This window comes from Echeneis naucrates, chromosome 16 (assembly GCF_900963305.1).
Source record: "Echeneis naucrates chromosome 16, fEcheNa1.1, whole genome shotgun sequence".
Classification (NCBI taxonomy): Eukaryota; Metazoa; Chordata; class Actinopteri; order Carangiformes; family Echeneidae; genus Echeneis; species Echeneis naucrates.
In genome coordinates, this window is record NC_042526.1 from 10,133,285 (window position 1) to 10,151,391 (window position 18,107).

General features: G+C 40.4%; 3 protein-coding genes across 5 annotated transcripts; 1 reads left to right on the forward strand and 2 right to left on the reverse strand.

Annotated features, from left to right (window-relative positions):
- Nucleotides 1-265: 265 nt before the first annotated feature.
- Nucleotides 266-13,744, forward strand: fbxl13 (F-box and leucine-rich repeat protein 13). The gene is made up of 18 exons (XM_029522423.1): nucleotides 266-337; nucleotides 501-607; nucleotides 4,859-5,013; nucleotides 5,421-5,530; nucleotides 6,698-6,793; nucleotides 6,869-7,004; nucleotides 10,226-10,278; nucleotides 10,546-10,646; nucleotides 10,777-10,906; nucleotides 11,384-11,482; nucleotides 11,593-11,713; nucleotides 11,803-11,965; nucleotides 12,050-12,166; nucleotides 12,285-12,408; nucleotides 12,496-12,732; nucleotides 12,782-12,916; nucleotides 13,008-13,171; nucleotides 13,251-13,744. Exons 1-18 carry the CDS (start codon nucleotides 266-268, stop codon nucleotides 13,441-13,443), a joined length of 2,313 nt encoding a protein of 770 aa, XP_029378283.1. The 3' UTR covers nucleotides 13,444-13,744.
- Nucleotides 7,147-11,109, reverse strand: LOC115056424 (leucine-rich repeat-containing protein 17-like). Its single transcript, XM_029522851.1, has 7 exons — nucleotides 10,847-11,109; nucleotides 9,607-9,803; nucleotides 9,012-9,488; nucleotides 8,710-8,924; nucleotides 7,994-8,149; nucleotides 7,658-7,799; nucleotides 7,147-7,577 (listed from the first exon to the last, which is right to left on the reverse strand). The coding sequence occupies exons 2-7, from the start codon at nucleotides 9,729-9,731 to the stop codon at nucleotides 7,295-7,297; spliced, it is 1,398 nt and encodes a 465-aa protein (XP_029378711.1). The 5' UTR covers nucleotides 9,732-9,803; nucleotides 10,847-11,109; the 3' UTR covers nucleotides 7,147-7,294.
- On the reverse strand, nucleotides 12,349-17,756 carry fam185a (family with sequence similarity 185 member A). Of its 3 annotated transcripts, XR_003841790.1 has the most exons (9): nucleotides 17,302-17,756; nucleotides 17,065-17,174; nucleotides 16,545-16,637; nucleotides 16,176-16,314; nucleotides 15,333-15,374; nucleotides 15,160-15,249; nucleotides 14,903-15,037; nucleotides 14,535-14,797; nucleotides 12,349-13,405 (listed from the first exon to the last, which is right to left on the reverse strand). XR_003841790.1 is itself a non-coding variant. In XM_029522853.1 (8 exons), the coding sequence occupies exons 1-8, from the start codon at nucleotides 17,723-17,725 to the stop codon at nucleotides 14,685-14,687; spliced, it is 1,155 nt and encodes a 384-aa protein (XP_029378713.1). In that variant the 5' UTR covers nucleotides 17,726-17,756; the 3' UTR covers nucleotides 12,349-14,684. The 3 variants fall into 3 exon arrangements, 2 of the variants coding, with proteins under 2 accessions (XP_029378713.1, XP_029378712.1); XM_029522853.1 differs by having other exon boundaries at nucleotides 12,349-14,797; nucleotides 17,065-17,186; nucleotides 17,305-17,756; XM_029522852.1 differs by having other exon boundaries at nucleotides 12,349-14,797.
- Nucleotides 17,757-18,107: the final 351 nt, after the last annotated feature.

Consider the following 18,107-nt stretch of genomic DNA (forward strand, 5'->3'; position numbering starts at 1 on the left):
ATGTGGTGGGTTTTTTGGCAATAATTAATTTAAGTTAACAATTTGTTATCTGAAAAGCTCTGGGGGTCCAAATATATATTCTCGGCTTTGTACGTTACATCTAAACTCACTGGTTGTCCAACATTTTATGTTACTCAAATTTTACTTGCTTCGTTACCTGGCAACGGCGAGTTTCCAAATGGAGGTTTATGCCAGGAGAAATCTGACAAACATTTCATATAAATAAGACAAATATTTTAATTTGCAGAAACCCAAAATACCAGTTATGGCTGTAGCAAACACGGAGCCTGTTTTGAAAGAATGTGAGCTTAAACAGTGCCTGCCACAAATATATAAGGTAGGTTAAATAGAAACAGCTCGTATACAGTTACGTTATGTACAGTTAAGTAAGTCCGTAGGTCTCTCCAGCGATTAATAAACAAAAATAACCTCTGCTGATTTAAGCGTATGTATATTTAATTTAACCTGAAAAGTCATCTTTTAATTTTTCCTGACAACAGGCCCTGCTGACAGCTTCATGTCTGTCATGTCCCAATGAGCCAATAGAGTTTCTGAAAAACGCTCTCTCGGCCTTCCAGGGAAACGATAATGTCCAAGATGTGGACTGGTAGGTAACCTGTGCCTCTACAGACGGACGCTTGGTGGCTCACTTTCTCAGCTTTTCACTTCGGGGAGACTGACCGGGCATTTATTTTGATCCTTAGGATTTTTTTTTAAAGCAACACCCCTGGGGATCAAAAATGAGCAACCATGTCCCAAACACTGAATAACCAACATATAACTTTTTCCCCCCCCTTTCATGAGGCACAAGTTTGTTGCTGATATACAGCAGCACACAGCTGCCTCTCTGACCTGTAGGACCATGGACACAGCCTTTGTGGATTCAGATGAGACGGTACAGTCTGGTTTAATAGCATATGCAACATTGAAATTCACGTTGGCAAAAAGACCTTGACGCGACTAAAACGCTTTGAATGACATTGCTGTTCCGTATTCCTTTCTAGCTTCCATTTTGTCTGCTTGAGAAGGCCTATGGCTGTTGCAGGAAAACTCTATCAGGCACTTGTTTCAGGTACACCGAAAGTATTTACCTTCAGGTCAAAACAAATAGAATCTTGATTTTTCTCCCAGTCACAGGTGGAAACAGTCCTAATGAAATAGAAATCATCACAAATCCAGTCCTCATATTTTAGAATGAAACATTCATAATTTAAAAAACAAAAAAAACAACCCTTACCCATATTTACATAGGGACTTTGTCAGCCACATGACCTACAGTTAAAAGAAAAATTCACATGAATGGTGATATCCATAATTATCATACTTGATATATTTGCAGAAATTAACTGTAGTAATGCTTGGGAAGCAGTCTTTTTCCATTTTACATCTTAGAAAAAGCATCTTATTTACTACTGTCTGAGGGTGTATGAATATATCCAGGATCTTAAAAACATAACTGAAGAAAAACATTTGTTTATATACCATTTATAGCCACGTCCCAAATGTTCCTCAAATCCCTTCTGGAATTAGGGGTTTTCCTTTTTCTTGGGTCAGTTTCCATTCTTTTGCAGTGTTGCCTCCAACATGCTGATATGGTGTGTAAATGATCTTTGATAAAGACACTTTCCTCCTACCATACCCATCTCTGGACTTCCTTATATATGTGTTTACAGATGATGAGATACTGGGGACTGATTGAGGAAGTCGTCTTGTGTTTCGACCATTCCTCCAAAAGACACCACTGTATGCAGTTGAAGTGTCTGGTTTCACTCCCAGTGGTTGGTAGGCCATTTTAGTGGAGACTTTATTCACTTTGGTTAGATGGTTCTGTACTTCTGTTGGCTGCATGAAGCTCTGCAGAAGGCCAGATCTGGTACCTCTCGTGAAGACATCATTTAAAGAAGTTACCTGCCTCTGTCGAGTAGGGAACAAGTGCAGGGGGTTTCGGATCCCACGCATGTCAAACTGATTCTTGATTTCAAAGTTCCTGGACATGGCTTCATTATCACTTAATCTTGAGAAGGTTCTCTTCGGTTCTGAGGTTGGAACCAAGTTAATTCGAGAATTAAAACTTCGATAAACGTCACCGGCCTGAGAGGTTTTCCCCCTCTGGATTGAACCCAAACCATTGGAGGTAGGAATGGGAATTTTTTCATACATTTGCTTTGGGTCTTGAATGGCAGGCACTGCAGTCTCTTTTGTGGAAGAAGGTATCTTCCCATCTTTTGTTTGGGTAGCAAATCGGGACAGGTGAGGAACATTTAAAGTTGGCTTTCTCCGAATGCCATGATGGCTGCTTGAGTCACGATCGGCACTTGAAGGTTTCAAAGCCACAAGGTTTCTGCTAAAAACTTCATGTTGAGAGGCACCAGGGACACTTACTTGATCTACATTACTGTTAATAGAACCTCTAGACACAGGCAGGTAGCTGGTGGTGGGAGAGTAGTTTATATTCTTTGGTTCCTTGCCAACTGTTGGTTCATAAGTCTCAACTTTTTTGGCTGATCCTTCCCTCTTTGTGGGTAGATTACTTGGGACGTAGAGTTGATCTCGTGGCACACTCTCAAATATATTTTTACCATAGGAATTCAGAGATGAAGACTTTTTGGGAGACCGCACATCAGCTTGTGTCACTCTGTGTAGCTCATCCCTTTGAAAATCTTCAGTTTCAAAGCTGCCTGATGGCTTTTGATACCCTGTTAAAATGCCTCCATTGTGAGATGAATATGTTGGTTTTTGGATACTCTTAGGGTGGAGGGGTTTTATACTGGATGGCTTACTTGAATAATAGCTGACTGGCTCAGATGGTCCGTTTTTTAGGTTGATGGTGGAAGCAGTTATATCGGTGCCATCAGAAAAATCTTCTCCATACAACGAGTCAGAAGCCATTTCTTCAGGGAGCATGTAGCTTGTTGACTGAACATCTTGATTTTGCACATCAGGAGAACTAGTGAAAATGTTAAGGTTTTCACCAGAAATGCCACCATTGGCCAAACTTCCATAATTACTTGAAACATGTTCTGATCGTGCAACATTATGGTGTGGGTACAGCACAGAGTAGGGGCCATAGTTTAGATTGTCATTAACGGTGGGAGAAGTAGAGCTAATAGGATCATGGAAGGAGAAGCTATCTATTGGATTTTGGTAGTTGGCATCCAGGTCACCCTGTTCAGACACTGCACTTCTCAGTTCACTCCAGACTTCATTTTTACTGTCATCGTCATCATCATCATCATGGGTAGAGCCTCGTGTTACAGAATCAGACAATTCATTCATGCTTTCAACAGGAATCAATTGATTTTTTAGTGTTTCATGAGCAGTTTGAAAATGACTGCCCATGTCACTTCCTGGTGTTAAGAAGGAGTGCTTCATAGTTTCAATAAAATATCTGAAATCTTTGATTTTTGGGAAACTAATGCCCTCCACACTTGCCTTTGGTGCGTGCTCCTTCAATAAGAGGCCAAAAGGATGATTGTCAGAATCTGAGTGCTCATATTTCTGCACCGAGGCAGCAGAAGGCATCACAAGAAACTCTTCTTTGTCCTGTTCTGACTCTAGTGTGTGTTGCACCAGTTCTTCACCAAGGCCAGGAATGTCATCTGTATTTTCATGAGGGACCAGTTCTCTCTGGATGGAAGAAACGTTCTGGTGCCTCATAGCCTGTGTTTTAACTTCATTATTTGAGTTTAAAAATGCACTAGAATGAAACTGGGTTGGGGTTTGTGGGTTTTCATTGCGAGAGTAGCCATATACAATATTGTAACCTATCAGAGAATAAAGAATAAAAAAAAATAAAAAAATCATACATTTCATTAATTTAATGTGCAGCAAGTAGTATATTAAAAAGAAAAAAAAAAAAACAAAAAAAAACAAAACAAAAAAAACTTACCTTTCTCAGGAAGAAAACACACACAGCCCCATAACAGAGCATGAAGCCAAGGAAACCTGAAAATAACAAGTGTTTGACATAAAAAAAAAATTTGCAAACTTTGCCATAAATACACACCTTTGTTAAATTTACCCAGATGGATGAGCCATGGCAGTGACTTCAACCACTGAATCCACCCAAAACAGCAGCAATGTGTCTTAAAACTACTGGTGCAAATGACAATCAATCATGCTCAATCATTCCTTTCTCCAGAAAGTATGTCACCAAGGGCTTAACAGCAAAAGTGGAAGGAAGGACACCAAAAGTTTTCAGCACCTGCTAACACTGATTGCATTGATGTGATTGTAGACAGCTGGTGCTGTGTGAATGTCAACCTAATTGGACAAGGGACGGCATGGATTTGGTGTGAATATCACTAAAATCATTCCAGACATTATTGTGTGAGGTTAAAGCTGAAAGACATCTTCTTTCTTACGCTTAATGTCATTTTATAGTTCTGGAATTCCTGGATATAAAAATAACATTTGACTAATGAGAACATTAAGTTTAAGTTTGATAACATTCGGAACAGTGTGTTGAGGTTACACTCATGATTGTACCAAGGTAGAGTGACTCAGAGCCCCAGGTGGAAATTTGATCCATATGAATACATGTTTCTCTGGATCATTGTTAACAAGTGGGAAAGTTCACAAGGATACTCTATCTCACAGACTGTGTTTCACCTTCTCAATGTCAGTGCAGTTATCGCTATCATTGGCTTTTTGTTCCCCATGTAACTGTGTCCTTCCTGCCTCAGTGAAGATTATCACCAAGGCCTCCTCAAGCAGATTAGTGGACTTCAGACAGATGATATCGATCAAAATTAACCTATAAATATTATTTCAGTATTAGTGGCTATCCTGTTGGGTAGACACAGGTGTCTGACAGCCTGCATCTGTTCACTGAATTAATGATTAGCTGTGTTCACAGGAAGTGGAAGAGGTTCACTGCAAAGAGTAAGAGAGATACCACAGAGCTGGCTCTGAAGATGGACATGACAAAGAAGCACTTTGAAACGAAATGTCAGCAGAGTGCACTCAACAAATGGTTCAACTGGGTAAAATTACGCAAGAAGACACAGATTGGTAGGTGACAACACAAGTATTTCTGTGTGGAAAAAGAATCTCAAGTAGTGTTGGCTTAACTAATGTGAATTGAACTGTTTTTGAACGTTCTGACTTTTTCATGTATCGCTAAAGAAAATAAACACTGTGGTTGAGAAATGTTCCCAAGTTGAAAGTCTTTCCCAACAATAATTTCTTCCACTCTGTATACACCCACTCCAGTGACTCATTTTGCCCTCTATATTTTCACCTTTGTGGAACTTCAGCTAAGCAAAGCTAAATTTGCCTTGGAATTCAGTTAAATCCAAATTTATCATCATAATGTTGTTTGCATATCTTTGCCCACATGTCATCCTTGTCTAGATGATGACCTGCAGAACTGCAAATGCATGTGCTGTTTAAGAGGTTTTCATTTCTTTTAAACATAGTTGCCTTGCAGATAATTGAGAGACTTGTATATACTAATCGCCATAAACGCATCATAGCTGCATGGCATAACATTGCAAAGGACTCAAAGAGGACAAAGGAATACTTTAAGGTATACTTCTGAGTGAAATTTTAGTTAAAAAATTGTGTAGTTTGCGAGATGTGTATATAAGTATCTCTTTTGTGTGTGTGTTGGGGGGGGGTGTCTTTTTTTTTTTTTTTTTTTTGTTGGTATGCATTAACGCAGAAACTAGAAATGGGCACTCCAGGAATCAGAAACAAAGACCACAAGTTCGAAAAGGGATTTGATGGCCTCTCAGTGTTCCCTAGCTGCCTCACACTGAAGGTAGTTCTGTAAAAACTTCATGTCTTTCTTAAGTTTTTTTTTTTTTTTTTACAAAGTGATGCTGGATTTAAAGCTGAAGAAAATGTATTTCTCACGTCTCAAACAAACAGTGATGAGATGTCTCATATGTGTTACATAAGTACTTTAGGACTTCACTGTGAACATACAGGGTGTGGCTATCACAGTCATGACACTAATTCTGATTCAGCTGACATGAGACCAATTTCATTATTTAATAACTACACCTTGTACATTTAGTCTCTGTCACACTAGTTGATCAAATTCAGTTACAGCTGACTGTGATAGCTGTTACACACAGAACGGGCTCTGTTTAAGGGACACTTGCCAGGTCTGTTGCAGTGTATACTGCAACATTATATTATATTATAATAATATTATATTACTAATAATATTTTTGTAAACAGTGTGATTGTTGATGCACTTTCATGACAGTGTGACTCTGTATCATGAATATGTTAAAAACTTGAGCGTTACTGCTTCTTCCTTAACTAATCAGTTTTAACTCCTGTTTGCTTTGGATTCAGATTCATTGGCAGTGCAAGTGCAGTTTTGGCTTTGTTTGCTCTGGTGTTTCTTTCCAAAACTTCTCTCAGTAAACAGTGCTCCAACATGACTATGTTTGGAGAGAGAAAGGAACTGCCTGTTCACTTGTATAACTGTAACTTGGGAAGGGCCGTTGCCACTGAACCCTGATTGAATGAGGGCTGTTCATGTGAAGTTTAAAACTAGGCCCAAATATCAATTACAAGAACAATATGAAACTTGCGTCATTGCTTTAATATGTGTATTTCTTTTTCATAATACAGAGGAGGCTGTACTGAAACTTTTGGTCAGATAGCTTAAGTGTCAATTCATTTGTCTACCCTCCTCCCTTGCCAGGTAATGTATGTTGTATGATTGTTTGTTCCTCAGATCTTCCAATATCTAGAATTACGAGACTGGCTGAATTGTGCTGAGGTGTGTTGCACTTGGAAAGCTATCATCCAGTCGGGTATACTTTGGAGTCAGGTATGTACATTCTGTCCTGTATTTAAATGATGGAAATGAATAAATGGTAACAGGAATATAAATGTGTGTATTTAGATCAACCTCTCTGTAGAGAAACACTGGATAACAGACAGCACAGTGAAGCAGATTCTGCAGAACTACAGACTGTTTGTGATCCATCTTAACCTTCGGGGCTGTACGTCACTTACGTGGACCAGCTTGAAATTTATTGGTGAGTGTTCTAGGTCCAATTACCAATTTATTTATTTATTTATTTTATTTATTTTTTTGTGCATTTGATGTTCGTTATGCGTTGTGCCATAGATGTTTAATGACCAATATAAATAATCCTAAGAGTAATAATTACAAAATAGTCAATGGGTTGATAAATCCTATATTTTGATAACACAGCACTAGCAAAAAAGTGTAAAACTGCAAAAAAATGTAGTTTCTCCATCTGATACAGACTGTTTTTACTATACAGAGAGAAAATGAATGAAGAGGAAATTAAAGAGTCAGATCTTAGGACAATCGGATGATTTGGTATTTTTGTGGCAGTCTCAAGTGGCTTGGCTCCAGTTCTTCCTCCAGCTCTCCCTGTACTTCCATTGGTGTGTTCCAAAGCTCAGGGTCCGTCTGGTCTTGATGTGTTCGGCTGTTTTGTCTGTCTTTCGGACATTCTCTGTTGTAGGAATGTACATACTCCTCCACAGTTTCTCCGGTATATTCAGGAGGGGAACGGCAGAGCAGGCCAGAATGCTTCACACCTGGGTGAAGACGAAGCCAGTAAACCATGTAATGGATGCTGAAAAAACAAAAAAAGGAGTCGGTTGTTAGTAACAATTTGTAATTGTGTCAAACACACATTTCGGCAGAAGAACCCACCTATAGTCACACACCCAGGGGTTCCCTCCAAGTCTCAACTTTGACAGGAAATAGAGGTCTTCGAGTACACCGTACTGCACAAAATGCAGGCTGTTTTCAGACAAGTCTAGCTCACGGAGGTGCAGGAGCCCAGACAGGGATGCTATTAAAGGGAGAAGAAATGGAAACATTGCATAGTATCATTATGGATAAAACTATATGTAAAGAATGATCTGTGTCTGTAAAAGGGAAAAATGTCAACAACACTTTTGTACAGTTAATGTGGAAGTATTAAGTGCATATTGTAGAGTTTGCTGATAAATAGCTATGCAGTAATAATAACATACAAAGCTTTACCTGTGTCAATGCGCTCCATGTTGTTATTACTCAGATTTAGAGTTCTGAGGCTCCTTGTGCTTTGGAAATCTCTGGCTTTGAGATGATGGATTGAATTATGGGACAGATCAACATGAACAACATCCTCTGGAATGCCTGCTGGCACCTCAGTTAGACCTGAGCATCAGAGGGATGGGCTATATTAGCGGGTGGTTTGGTTTGTGTGATTATTGTTATATAAGACAACTTCTGTTCATTCACATTCCATCAATGTACAAGACTGCTCTAAAAATCATCTTTCCTCTCAATGTTCTGTAAGTTCAGAAACTGAAAACTGGCAAAGATAGAGAATACCTGAATGTCATTCATTTATGCCCTATTCTTTGATTTATTCTATTGTTAAGCAAATTTATAACGCTTTTATTTGTTTTGCAACAAACATATGTAGTAGCCAAGCTTACTTGTTCTTAGAGTGACAAACAACTGGAACATTGATTAAGACACCAGCTAAACCAGATGTTTGTCTTTGGCACTTTAGTTTTTGGCCCTGATAAGCCTTTGAAGTGAATTCCATTGCAGTTAGGCAACAGTAATATTTATCATGAACAATTTCTTTGATTATGGTGCTACATGAGTATTTCTATGACGTCCTCTGTTGCATAAGAAACATGTGCTGAAGTTCTCATAACATAGTTACATTATGGTGCAGATAAATCAAACAGATTTTGCAGACTTGCCTCGCTTACTGCAGTCCATGCGTATTTTGGGGAAAAGGTAAGTATGACAAGATGTAGTGGCGTCAGGTTTTGAGCGGAATGGACTGGGCCTTAAAGGCTCTGTCATGTCTCTTAGGTCCCCCTCTGGGTGACCTGTTGGGTCTGACTCCTTACAGAGTAATTCAGGATCCACCTGCTTCAACTTCATGCCTTTTAGCCTGATGGGCACTGAACACCTAGCAGAGTCACAAATAAGTCAAAGGGGATATTTGTTGGCTGTTTCAATGTGAATCTCACTAATGACTTTCAGTGAACTCACTAACCTTGCATGATTCCCAAAATTACGATTGCTTGGGACCTGGAGGGTGCGGATGAGACTATCCAATGGGCAAAGACAATTCCAGGGATTATCATACAAACGCAGGTAGCGAAGGTTTGGCAAAGGGATTAGGGCTTCCTCGCTCAGTGTGCCGAGGTGGTTGTGCTGCAGCAGGAGTGTTGTGAGCTCTTTTAGGCCATGGAAGGCTCCTTCCTCCACCAAAGAGATTTGGTTCTGCTGCAGGTCTAGACTAATTAATCTCTCATATCCGAAGAAGGCCCCATCTTGAAGGACTTTGATCCGATTGCGGGCTAGCAGGAGATGTTTCGGTTCTTTGGACCAGGTTTGTGAAGGGGGAATGGAGTTTAGATGTCGTTCCTGACAGTCCACAAAGACGTCTCTAGATTCTGTTGACTCTGAGCAGGCAGGAGAAACAAGCCTGGTGGGCCCTGACCTGCTGTGACGTCCGGCACCTCTGATCCTGACATTTTCGAACACACACAAAATAAATAAATCCATGGTTTGTCATGGTCTACACATTGTCATAAGAGCCTGTCAAAAATGGTTTACACGAGTGAGACTCAAGAGTAAATCCATACCTGTCTCGTGTGAGTTTGTGTCGTGCTCCTCTGAGGCCTCTGCCCTTGCCAGGCTTTTTTGTCTCAATGGATGAGAGCAGGAGAAAAAGCAGGGAGGCTAAGGCAAAACCGGAGTTCACACGCATTCTGAGCCCTGAAGGGTTGTAGTTTCAGTAACCTGAGCTGGAGCCAAAGCACGAAAGTCTTCTCCAAACACACTAGAAAACAGAAGCAACTGGTCAGTAGTGTTTGATGATGAAATCCAGCTGCTGCTTACCTTACCTGAGAAAGTTGCACATTATGTAAGAGACAGAAACCAGCCAAGATAAACACAAACAGCTCTGACATAAGGCAGACTATTATATTACACTATTATACTATTATTTGTGCTGTTTCTTACATAATGTTGTATATTACTTTAATACTTTATTCCATTCAAACCTACAGTACAGGCCAAAAGTTTGGACACACTTTCCTATTCATTTGAATGAGAAGGTGTGTCCAAACTTTTGGCCTGTACTGTACATATAATGTTTAAAGCGATTTTTCTTTTTTTCTTTTTTTTCTTTTTCTTTTTCCAAAGTGAACAGCACAGCCATTTATAAACTCTTTTCTCTTTCCTGTTCAATCTAAATTTTAGGTGAATGCAGAAATCTCCAAGAGCTTAATGTATCAGAGTGTTTCAATGTCACAGTAAGTAAACATTGTTAAGCTAACTGACATTATATTGCCTAATATTACAGTATTCTTTGTGATCAACATTGTTAACATAATTTTTGTTGGTTAATTTATTGTCATATAAATTCATTTTTCCATTCCAAATAAATAGAGTATATAATAATGATTAATTCATTTTAGCAGGATTTTGTTAATGCACCATTGCTTATTTTAGACATCACACCATTTTACTGGAAAGACTTGAGGTAACATTTAAATGTTTTATTGAATGTTCTTTAACAGGACATGATGGTTCAGAGAATTGTGGAGGGCTGTCCCTGCCTGCTCTACTTGAACCTTTCCTGCACAATTGTAACAAACAAAACCTTGAGAGAGCTGTCAAGGTAGACCTTCCATTTTATCAGATAATAGGCCTTGTGACTAGATTGACTAAATGTTTTTATGGTTTACTCACTTTTGTCAAAACAACCACTAAGTTTAAACACTCTCATTAATCTAACTGATCTTGAACAGGAACTGTCTCAACCTTCAATACCTCAGTTTGGCATACTGCTACAGATTCACAGATAAAGGTTTTCTATACCTGACCACTGGGAAGGGCTGCCACAATCTCATCCACCTCAACCTTTCCGGCTGCACGCAGGTTTGTGTGCTCCTCCTTGTTTTCGATGTAATCACGAGTTCAGCTGCAGAGAGAAAAGTGCTTTTTCCCTTCTGGAAGTTCAGTGCAGAGTCCGGTTTGGATGAACTGCTCTCGTTTGTACACTCCTCTTGTTTCTGCTGTACATCGGTGACTGTTTGCTCTCATTTACTGCTGAAAGTGATAGAACAAAACATTTGAAAGAGAGCTAGAGTAAAAGGCAGCTGTGGCAGAGTGGAGGGTTGGGTTTATACAATCAACTTTGGCCCACCCACACAAGATGTGCACACTACATAACATAACACACATACACTACAACATAAAACACTCTTCCCTCTGAGAGTGTGTGTTCGTTTGGTTCCAGATGTATGGTTTCACTTAACGGGGCCCAGAGATGATTGTGAGGAGTGAGGAAAACTATTTCCAGAAGAATGATTCAGATTCTGTAGTGGACACATATTTTCCCCTCTCTGCTCCCAGATGACTGTAAATGGATTCAAATACATTTCAACTGGATGCCCTTTACTCAAAGAGCTGGTGATTGATGACATGCCAACTTTGTCAGATAGCTGTGTTCTGGTAGGTTTGTCCAATCACAGCTCTGTATCTCTGTATAAAAGTATCTGCTTCCTCAGCTCATGCATCATCATTTATCCGCACACCCATAACATCTTAATTTCCTGTAATAGACACTACTTTCCAGATGTCACGATCTATCTGCCATTTCTCTGTTGGATGCTCGTCATCTTTCCGACATTGCCTTCAAAGCCATTGCTGAGGTATCAAGACTTCAGACTTTCAGTACAGAGGGTGAGATCATTAACAACCTTCAGCCTTCATTTCAATATAGAGTTCACAGGAAAATATATCACCTGCCTTTTCTCTTTCTTGTATTTTAGGTAACAACCAACTCTCGGATGTCAGCTGGAAGGTGCTGTGCAGCAGATCACAAGGCCTCGGCAGACTCCACGCTGCAGACTGTCCCAGAGTGACAGACACTACTCTTACATTAGTTTCCACGCTCAAGAACCTGCAATACCTGGACATTTCACTTTGCAACAAGTGTGTTGGTGATTGGAACTGCTGAATCATATTTCACTTCCAAGCTTTTGAACTCCACTGCATGATGTAATGTGTAATTTTCAGGGTGAGTGATGTCGGGATCAAGTACTTGACTGAGGGCTCCTCTGTTACCAAACTGCTAGAGCTAAATATCAGTCACTGCAACATCACTGACATCTCTGTCATGAGGATTGCACAAAGGTAGACTGTATTACTGCACACTCACACACATATACCTTGCAGTCTATTAGTATCACAAAACAGCTCTTTTGTGTCTTTTTGTGCTTTTGTGTTCATGGATGCACAAAAAAAAAATCAGGATGTGTAAAATGCGTCGTCTCAACTTGAGTCACTGTAAGCGACTGACTGACATGAGTCTGGACTGGCTGAGTGGCAGCTCTATCTCCTCTCTTGACATCAGTGGTTGCAACATCCAAGATCAAGTATTATTTGGTTGTTTGTTCCTTCATTTACACAGAAGAAAAGTGACATTTGGTGAACATTCTGTAACTTGAGAGGTGTATTTTTAGGGACTGGCTGCTCTTGAGGGAATTCGCTTGAAGAAGTTAATTCTTGCTGAGTGTATCAACATCACAGACATTGGCATAGAGGTATTAATCTACCAGGAATTTCCAAACATTACCAGAAGTGACGTTGTTGTTGACGGCTTATCAACTAGTACACAATTTCCTAGTAAAACAGTTCTTAGAAAGCCTCACATTTTCTTCACTTACCGTCCACAGATAGATGTGAACAAAGCATTCTTTTTGTCTTGTTGCTAAATCTCTGTCATCTGCCTTTTCCCCATGAGGACAGAAGCTGTGCAAGACTGTGAGAGATCTGGAACACGTTGATGTGTCTCACTGTGTAGCTCTGTCCGATTCGGCCATCAGAGCCATTTCATTTTACTGCACTGGTCTGGTCACGCTGTGGATGCCAGGTTGTCTTAAGGTACACACACACAAATACAGAAATATCCTCCTGGAGCAGTTATTTAGTGTGTTTCCACCTGCCTGTTTCAGTTTTTTCTGTCTCACTTCAGATAACAGACATGGCAGTACAGTATCTGACAAGTGGATCGCGGTATCTACAGGAGCTTGATGTGAGTGGCTGTGTTCTCCTCACAGATCGTACACTACAACTCTTAGAAAGAATCTGTCCTCCACTCCGCTCCATCTCAATGGCTTGCTGCAGTAACATTTCCAAGTAAGACATGAACTTAGAGTACTGGAAAGTTGAAGTCCTGCATGAGAACTTTTAATGAGCAGTGAGTGTGTTCCCTCAGGGTGGCCGCATTAAAGCTGCAACCACGTGTGAAACACTGGGAGCACAGCAGTGACTACCCTCCATACTGCTCTGGATACAACGTGGGCCAAATAAACGATCCAATAACAAGACCCTTCATGACTGATGACCGCTGGGATGTGGTGGAGCAGCGCTCTGTAATTACAAGAACAGCATGTACACATAAGACATAAGGAGATCTTGTTAGCTAATGATTTGAGAAAATCTGACAATCATGTGCTCACAGCAGCCGGCATTTGATCATAAACTTCATATGAAAATGTATTGAGAGCATTTTTGGCAAACAGCATTTGAGGTGAACCTCGGTTAAATCTCAAATTACTTGTGATATTCAGATTGAGTTTCACTGCTTTGTGTGGAAACCACACTGTATCAGCTGCCTCCCTGGAACATTACATTTCATCATCTTCTCTCAGCAGAACATCATGTGCTGCTGTTTGCTGTCTTGATACTCATGAAAACTTGTTGCTTCCACGTTTTTGTTTTTTTTTTTTTTTTCAAAGATAGCTTTTAAAAGAGCTAGTTGAGGATGACTGACAAAGTTGCAATCCTTTTCAGAAATAGCATCCATATTTGATTATAATGTTTTGTTTTTTTTGTTTGTTTTTTTTTTTACTTCCATTGACAAAGAATTAACCACAAATTATTCAATTTGGACTTAAATTCAACAGCCCGAGTTTAAAAAAACTGATCAGTATCGTTTTGTGTCTCTTCCTAAAGTTTGTGAGTTTGTCGATGAAGTGTCTGTGCACGGCTATTTTGCTTCTGTATTCTTATTAAATTAAAAATGTTTTATTTTTAAATCCTGACATGTGATTTGTTTCTCCATTAATACTTTACTTTAGACATTATTTTCTGCTTTTATTGGGAAATGACAGTTATTAATTTATTTGGGGCACAGCTCTTTTGACAGGTGCATTGACTGTTGGAAATGTTTTGTAATATAAAACAATTCATTGTTAAGATAAAAAGAGGTTAAGAGATAAAGTTTCTTAATTAAAATTTTCATGAATTAGGAATTATTCAATTCACAAGCATGATTTAGGAAGCTGATTGTGTAACTAATCAAATGACAGTGCAAGATGTGATGTGTCACAGATGTGATGTGCAATTTCATATTTTACATTATTAACAACATAAATATTAATTACAAAAATGAACAGGCAAGTCTCTAATACACATTCAGAAGAACTTGACAGTTCAGCACAAAAAGGCTGTAAGTCACAAAGTATGTCTCAGACATACAGGAAATTTTAACACTCACAGAACATTTGATGAAAATACAGGATTTTCAGCATATCCTGAGCAGAGTTACATCCTTTGTTGAGGTAAAGGTGCAGTAAATATGTTGCTCTGTCTGGACAAAGCCAGGGCAGAGATGTGGTGTTATGAGCAACACCCCTTCAGTCACAGCTCAACTGCCCAGCTTTAAAGACTCAAACCAACTTTGTGTCTTCAGTGTAACACAGCCTTTGTCTGCCTGAGCTTTAACCCACTGATCCACCGGTGACGCACTATTCATATAACCTAAAAGAAATGCAGGACATGTTCCAAGTAAATGAAATGTGTTGATTTACACGTTGGATGGTTTATTTGCTAAGAATTGTGACATAACGAAAAACGGTTTCTTACCAGTCACTGTGGTTTGGCCTTGAGTTGTGTTGTTCTCTACTCTATGCAGAACCACCTCTGGGCTGATCTCTACCATGGCTCCACAGAGCTCCACCCCTGCTGTTAACGTGGATGGGACACGCACAGACACCGCTCCTGCACGCGACAGATAAATGATGGACTGCGAACAATACTACGAATCAAAGGAAATGACAGTGAAGAGGAAAGAGCAGTGGTTTGTAAGGTGTTTATTCTCCTTATTATGTTAGTGTGTTCACCTTCCTGACTGTGGAGCTCAGCACTGTCTCCCACATACACATCGATGACTCCGCTGCGAGAGGAAACGTTCAGGAAACTATTTGAACCATCTGCAAAAGCAAAGCAAAAGCCTCACATGTTTTACTGATGCATACCATATGTGGGTCATTGTGTAATCGGTCAGTCTGCTTACCTATAACTGTGTCTCCAAACACGTTCCTCACAGTGCCGTTGCCTTCACACAAGGAAAGCACAATGTCAGGAAAATTTGGGCTGAAAGCAGCTTCTGTCACGGGCTTTAAACATGCTACACAAGCATCTCCAAAGTTAACATCATTTTTCCATGAGTTCTGTGATAACAGTCACATTTGTGTCGGGACGAAATTAAAATCCTATGTGGATGATGCATTTTCTCTATTTCCCTTCAGGTGATGTGGCTGTTTTTGTTATCTCCGCATCCAGCAATGAGCATTTTACAACCAACCTGTTGTTTAGCTACACTAAAACAAACGTATGGACTTTGTGATAAATTACCACCAGATTTCAGTCTGTTGGATCTGAGCCCAGGATTCCTGACATACCAAAGTCCTGCATTACCAAATTTACAATGCAGATGCATCACAATGGATTGTAGACTAACTCCAAAGTCCTCCCAGTCTATCTATCTAAAAAGCATATGTTTTTTACTTGAAGCTATTTTTAAATTAGCAAATACAGAAGATATATGTGATTCTGTAACATGCAAAAATTACCTGGTAAGGTTGAAATTTTTGCAGTGTTCAGTATGAAAGGCCAACAAAGTAACCTTGAAGCTACAGCTGTCGATAATTTGTGGAGTGAAACTACAATATTTGCTCTGTAATGAGAAAATTATTCATTGAAGTTGCTTTCAAATTACTTGAATAAATCCACTCGGTTTCTTTCCTCTAGTGGTAATTGCTTCACTCTGCTGGAGTTTGGCTCAAGCACTAACACTACAAACCATTTTAATGAGAATTTACTGCAGATGTGCTGACAGGTGCTGCTGTTTGCTCACCATGCATGTGTCCCAGTTGTATTGTCCCAGAGCAGGAGGAGATGCAGCTGGACTCAGCATAAATGGCTTTGGCCTTCAGAGGACCGTGCTCTGTTGAAATACTCATCTTGGTGCCCTGGAGCTTCTTGAGCTCCACTGCCTGCAACACACAGCAGGTCACACCGAAGGGCTCTAACCACATATATATATATATATATATATATATATATATATATCAAACTTTCTTAAAAATGTATCTGCATATCATAAAATGATGCAATCATCTGGTTGTTTTAAACTGTTGGATAAATTCTGTAGTGAGGCTGCTGCTGCCCCCTAATGTCAGCTCTGGGTGGGTCTAACAAGTACAATCATTAGCACTGTCCTTACACTGTCTCCACTTGCACTGATGTCCACGTTGCCGTGGATGGTGCCATCACATGTGATATGTCCTCCACTGGACTGCACTGTGACCTGATGACCCTGAGATTCAACACAACAGTGAGAGGGTGAGTGTGGCAAATAACTGAAGATTTTTGGAAACCCTTTATAGGGTTTCCTGATCTGACCTTTGAGAGCGGCTGTTCGTTTTTTTCAAGTGACATTTGCTGTATGTCACCTGAATATAATAATATAGGAATGAATATGATATGGCCTCAAACCATGATATAAGATACTGGTGTTTGATGCCATATTTTCTTCATGCTTTTCAGTCTATGCAAAGCCCAATATGGAGTTTGAAGAGTCTGTTTGGACTTCATTTCTTCAGGAATAGGCATTTCGATTTAATGAGTAATACTACAGTTGCATGAAGGGCCAAAGAGATGATGATGTTAGCCATAAAGGTAAAGATGGGGGTAACAACATCACCATATTCATGTCATACTGATGATGACACACTAACTCTCACCTTGACAGAGTGCAACAAACAGTTTCCTCTCTCAGTTTGCACTTTGCAGATGTCACACTCCATCTTCTTCACTGTCACATGTCCTTCACCCATAGTAGTAATGAAGAGATCTACACACACACACACACACACACACACACACACGGACATGATGAGCTACTCTGTCTGCAGGTCGTGGTAGATACTCTGTGTGTGTGTGTGTGTGTGTGTGTGTGTGTGTGTGTGTGTGTCACTCACTGCTCTTGATGGGGGCGGTCAGCTCAATGGACACGCTGCTCTTCAGGTTCTCGGCGGAGATGAGGAGCTCTTCGGTCTGATCATCGTAGTGGACCCGCAGCTGATCCAGACAGACCTGCTGCTGCTCGGAGTCCCCTCCGTGAACAGCGATGAAGGCCCGATCGGCCTCCGGGAAGGAGTGCGGGTCCAGCGAGCGGACGGAGATGCTGCAGGTCAGCTGAGCCCGCACCGTGCTGAAGGGACTGACCGGCAGGTCCCACCGCCTCAGAGCCGCCCGGCCCTCCGCAGGAGAGCCGGAGAAGGACCTGGGGGTGAGCCGGGGACCCCGCGGGGGGACGAGGATCCCGGGGCTGAAGGCGAGGCACCGGAGAAGCCCGACACATCCCCGCTGACCTGCCACACCGAGAAACAGAGAGGCTGCCATTCAGTCAGCACGGAGACAACGACGGAGTCGGTGAGCAGCCATACCGGAACACTTCCGGGAGGAGCTTTCACATTAAGAGTCAAACTAAACCAGACTGCAGTTTACAGTATATTTAAAAATGCTTTACATAACAACATACAGTAAACTATCACGGTATTAATGAATGAATTATTATTAATATTATTTTTGTTGTTGTTGTTATTTTCATTAATAATAAGACCTTGTATTTTACAGGGTGATACTTCTCAAATATGGCCGAGGTTAGAAAACAAAGCGGGGCCAACTGTGAAGTCTGCATCACATATGATAATTTTGCTTTGTGGATAAGAAAGCTGTAGTTTCCAAATTAATCGAGTTGATTCATGACTGAAAAAACATAGAA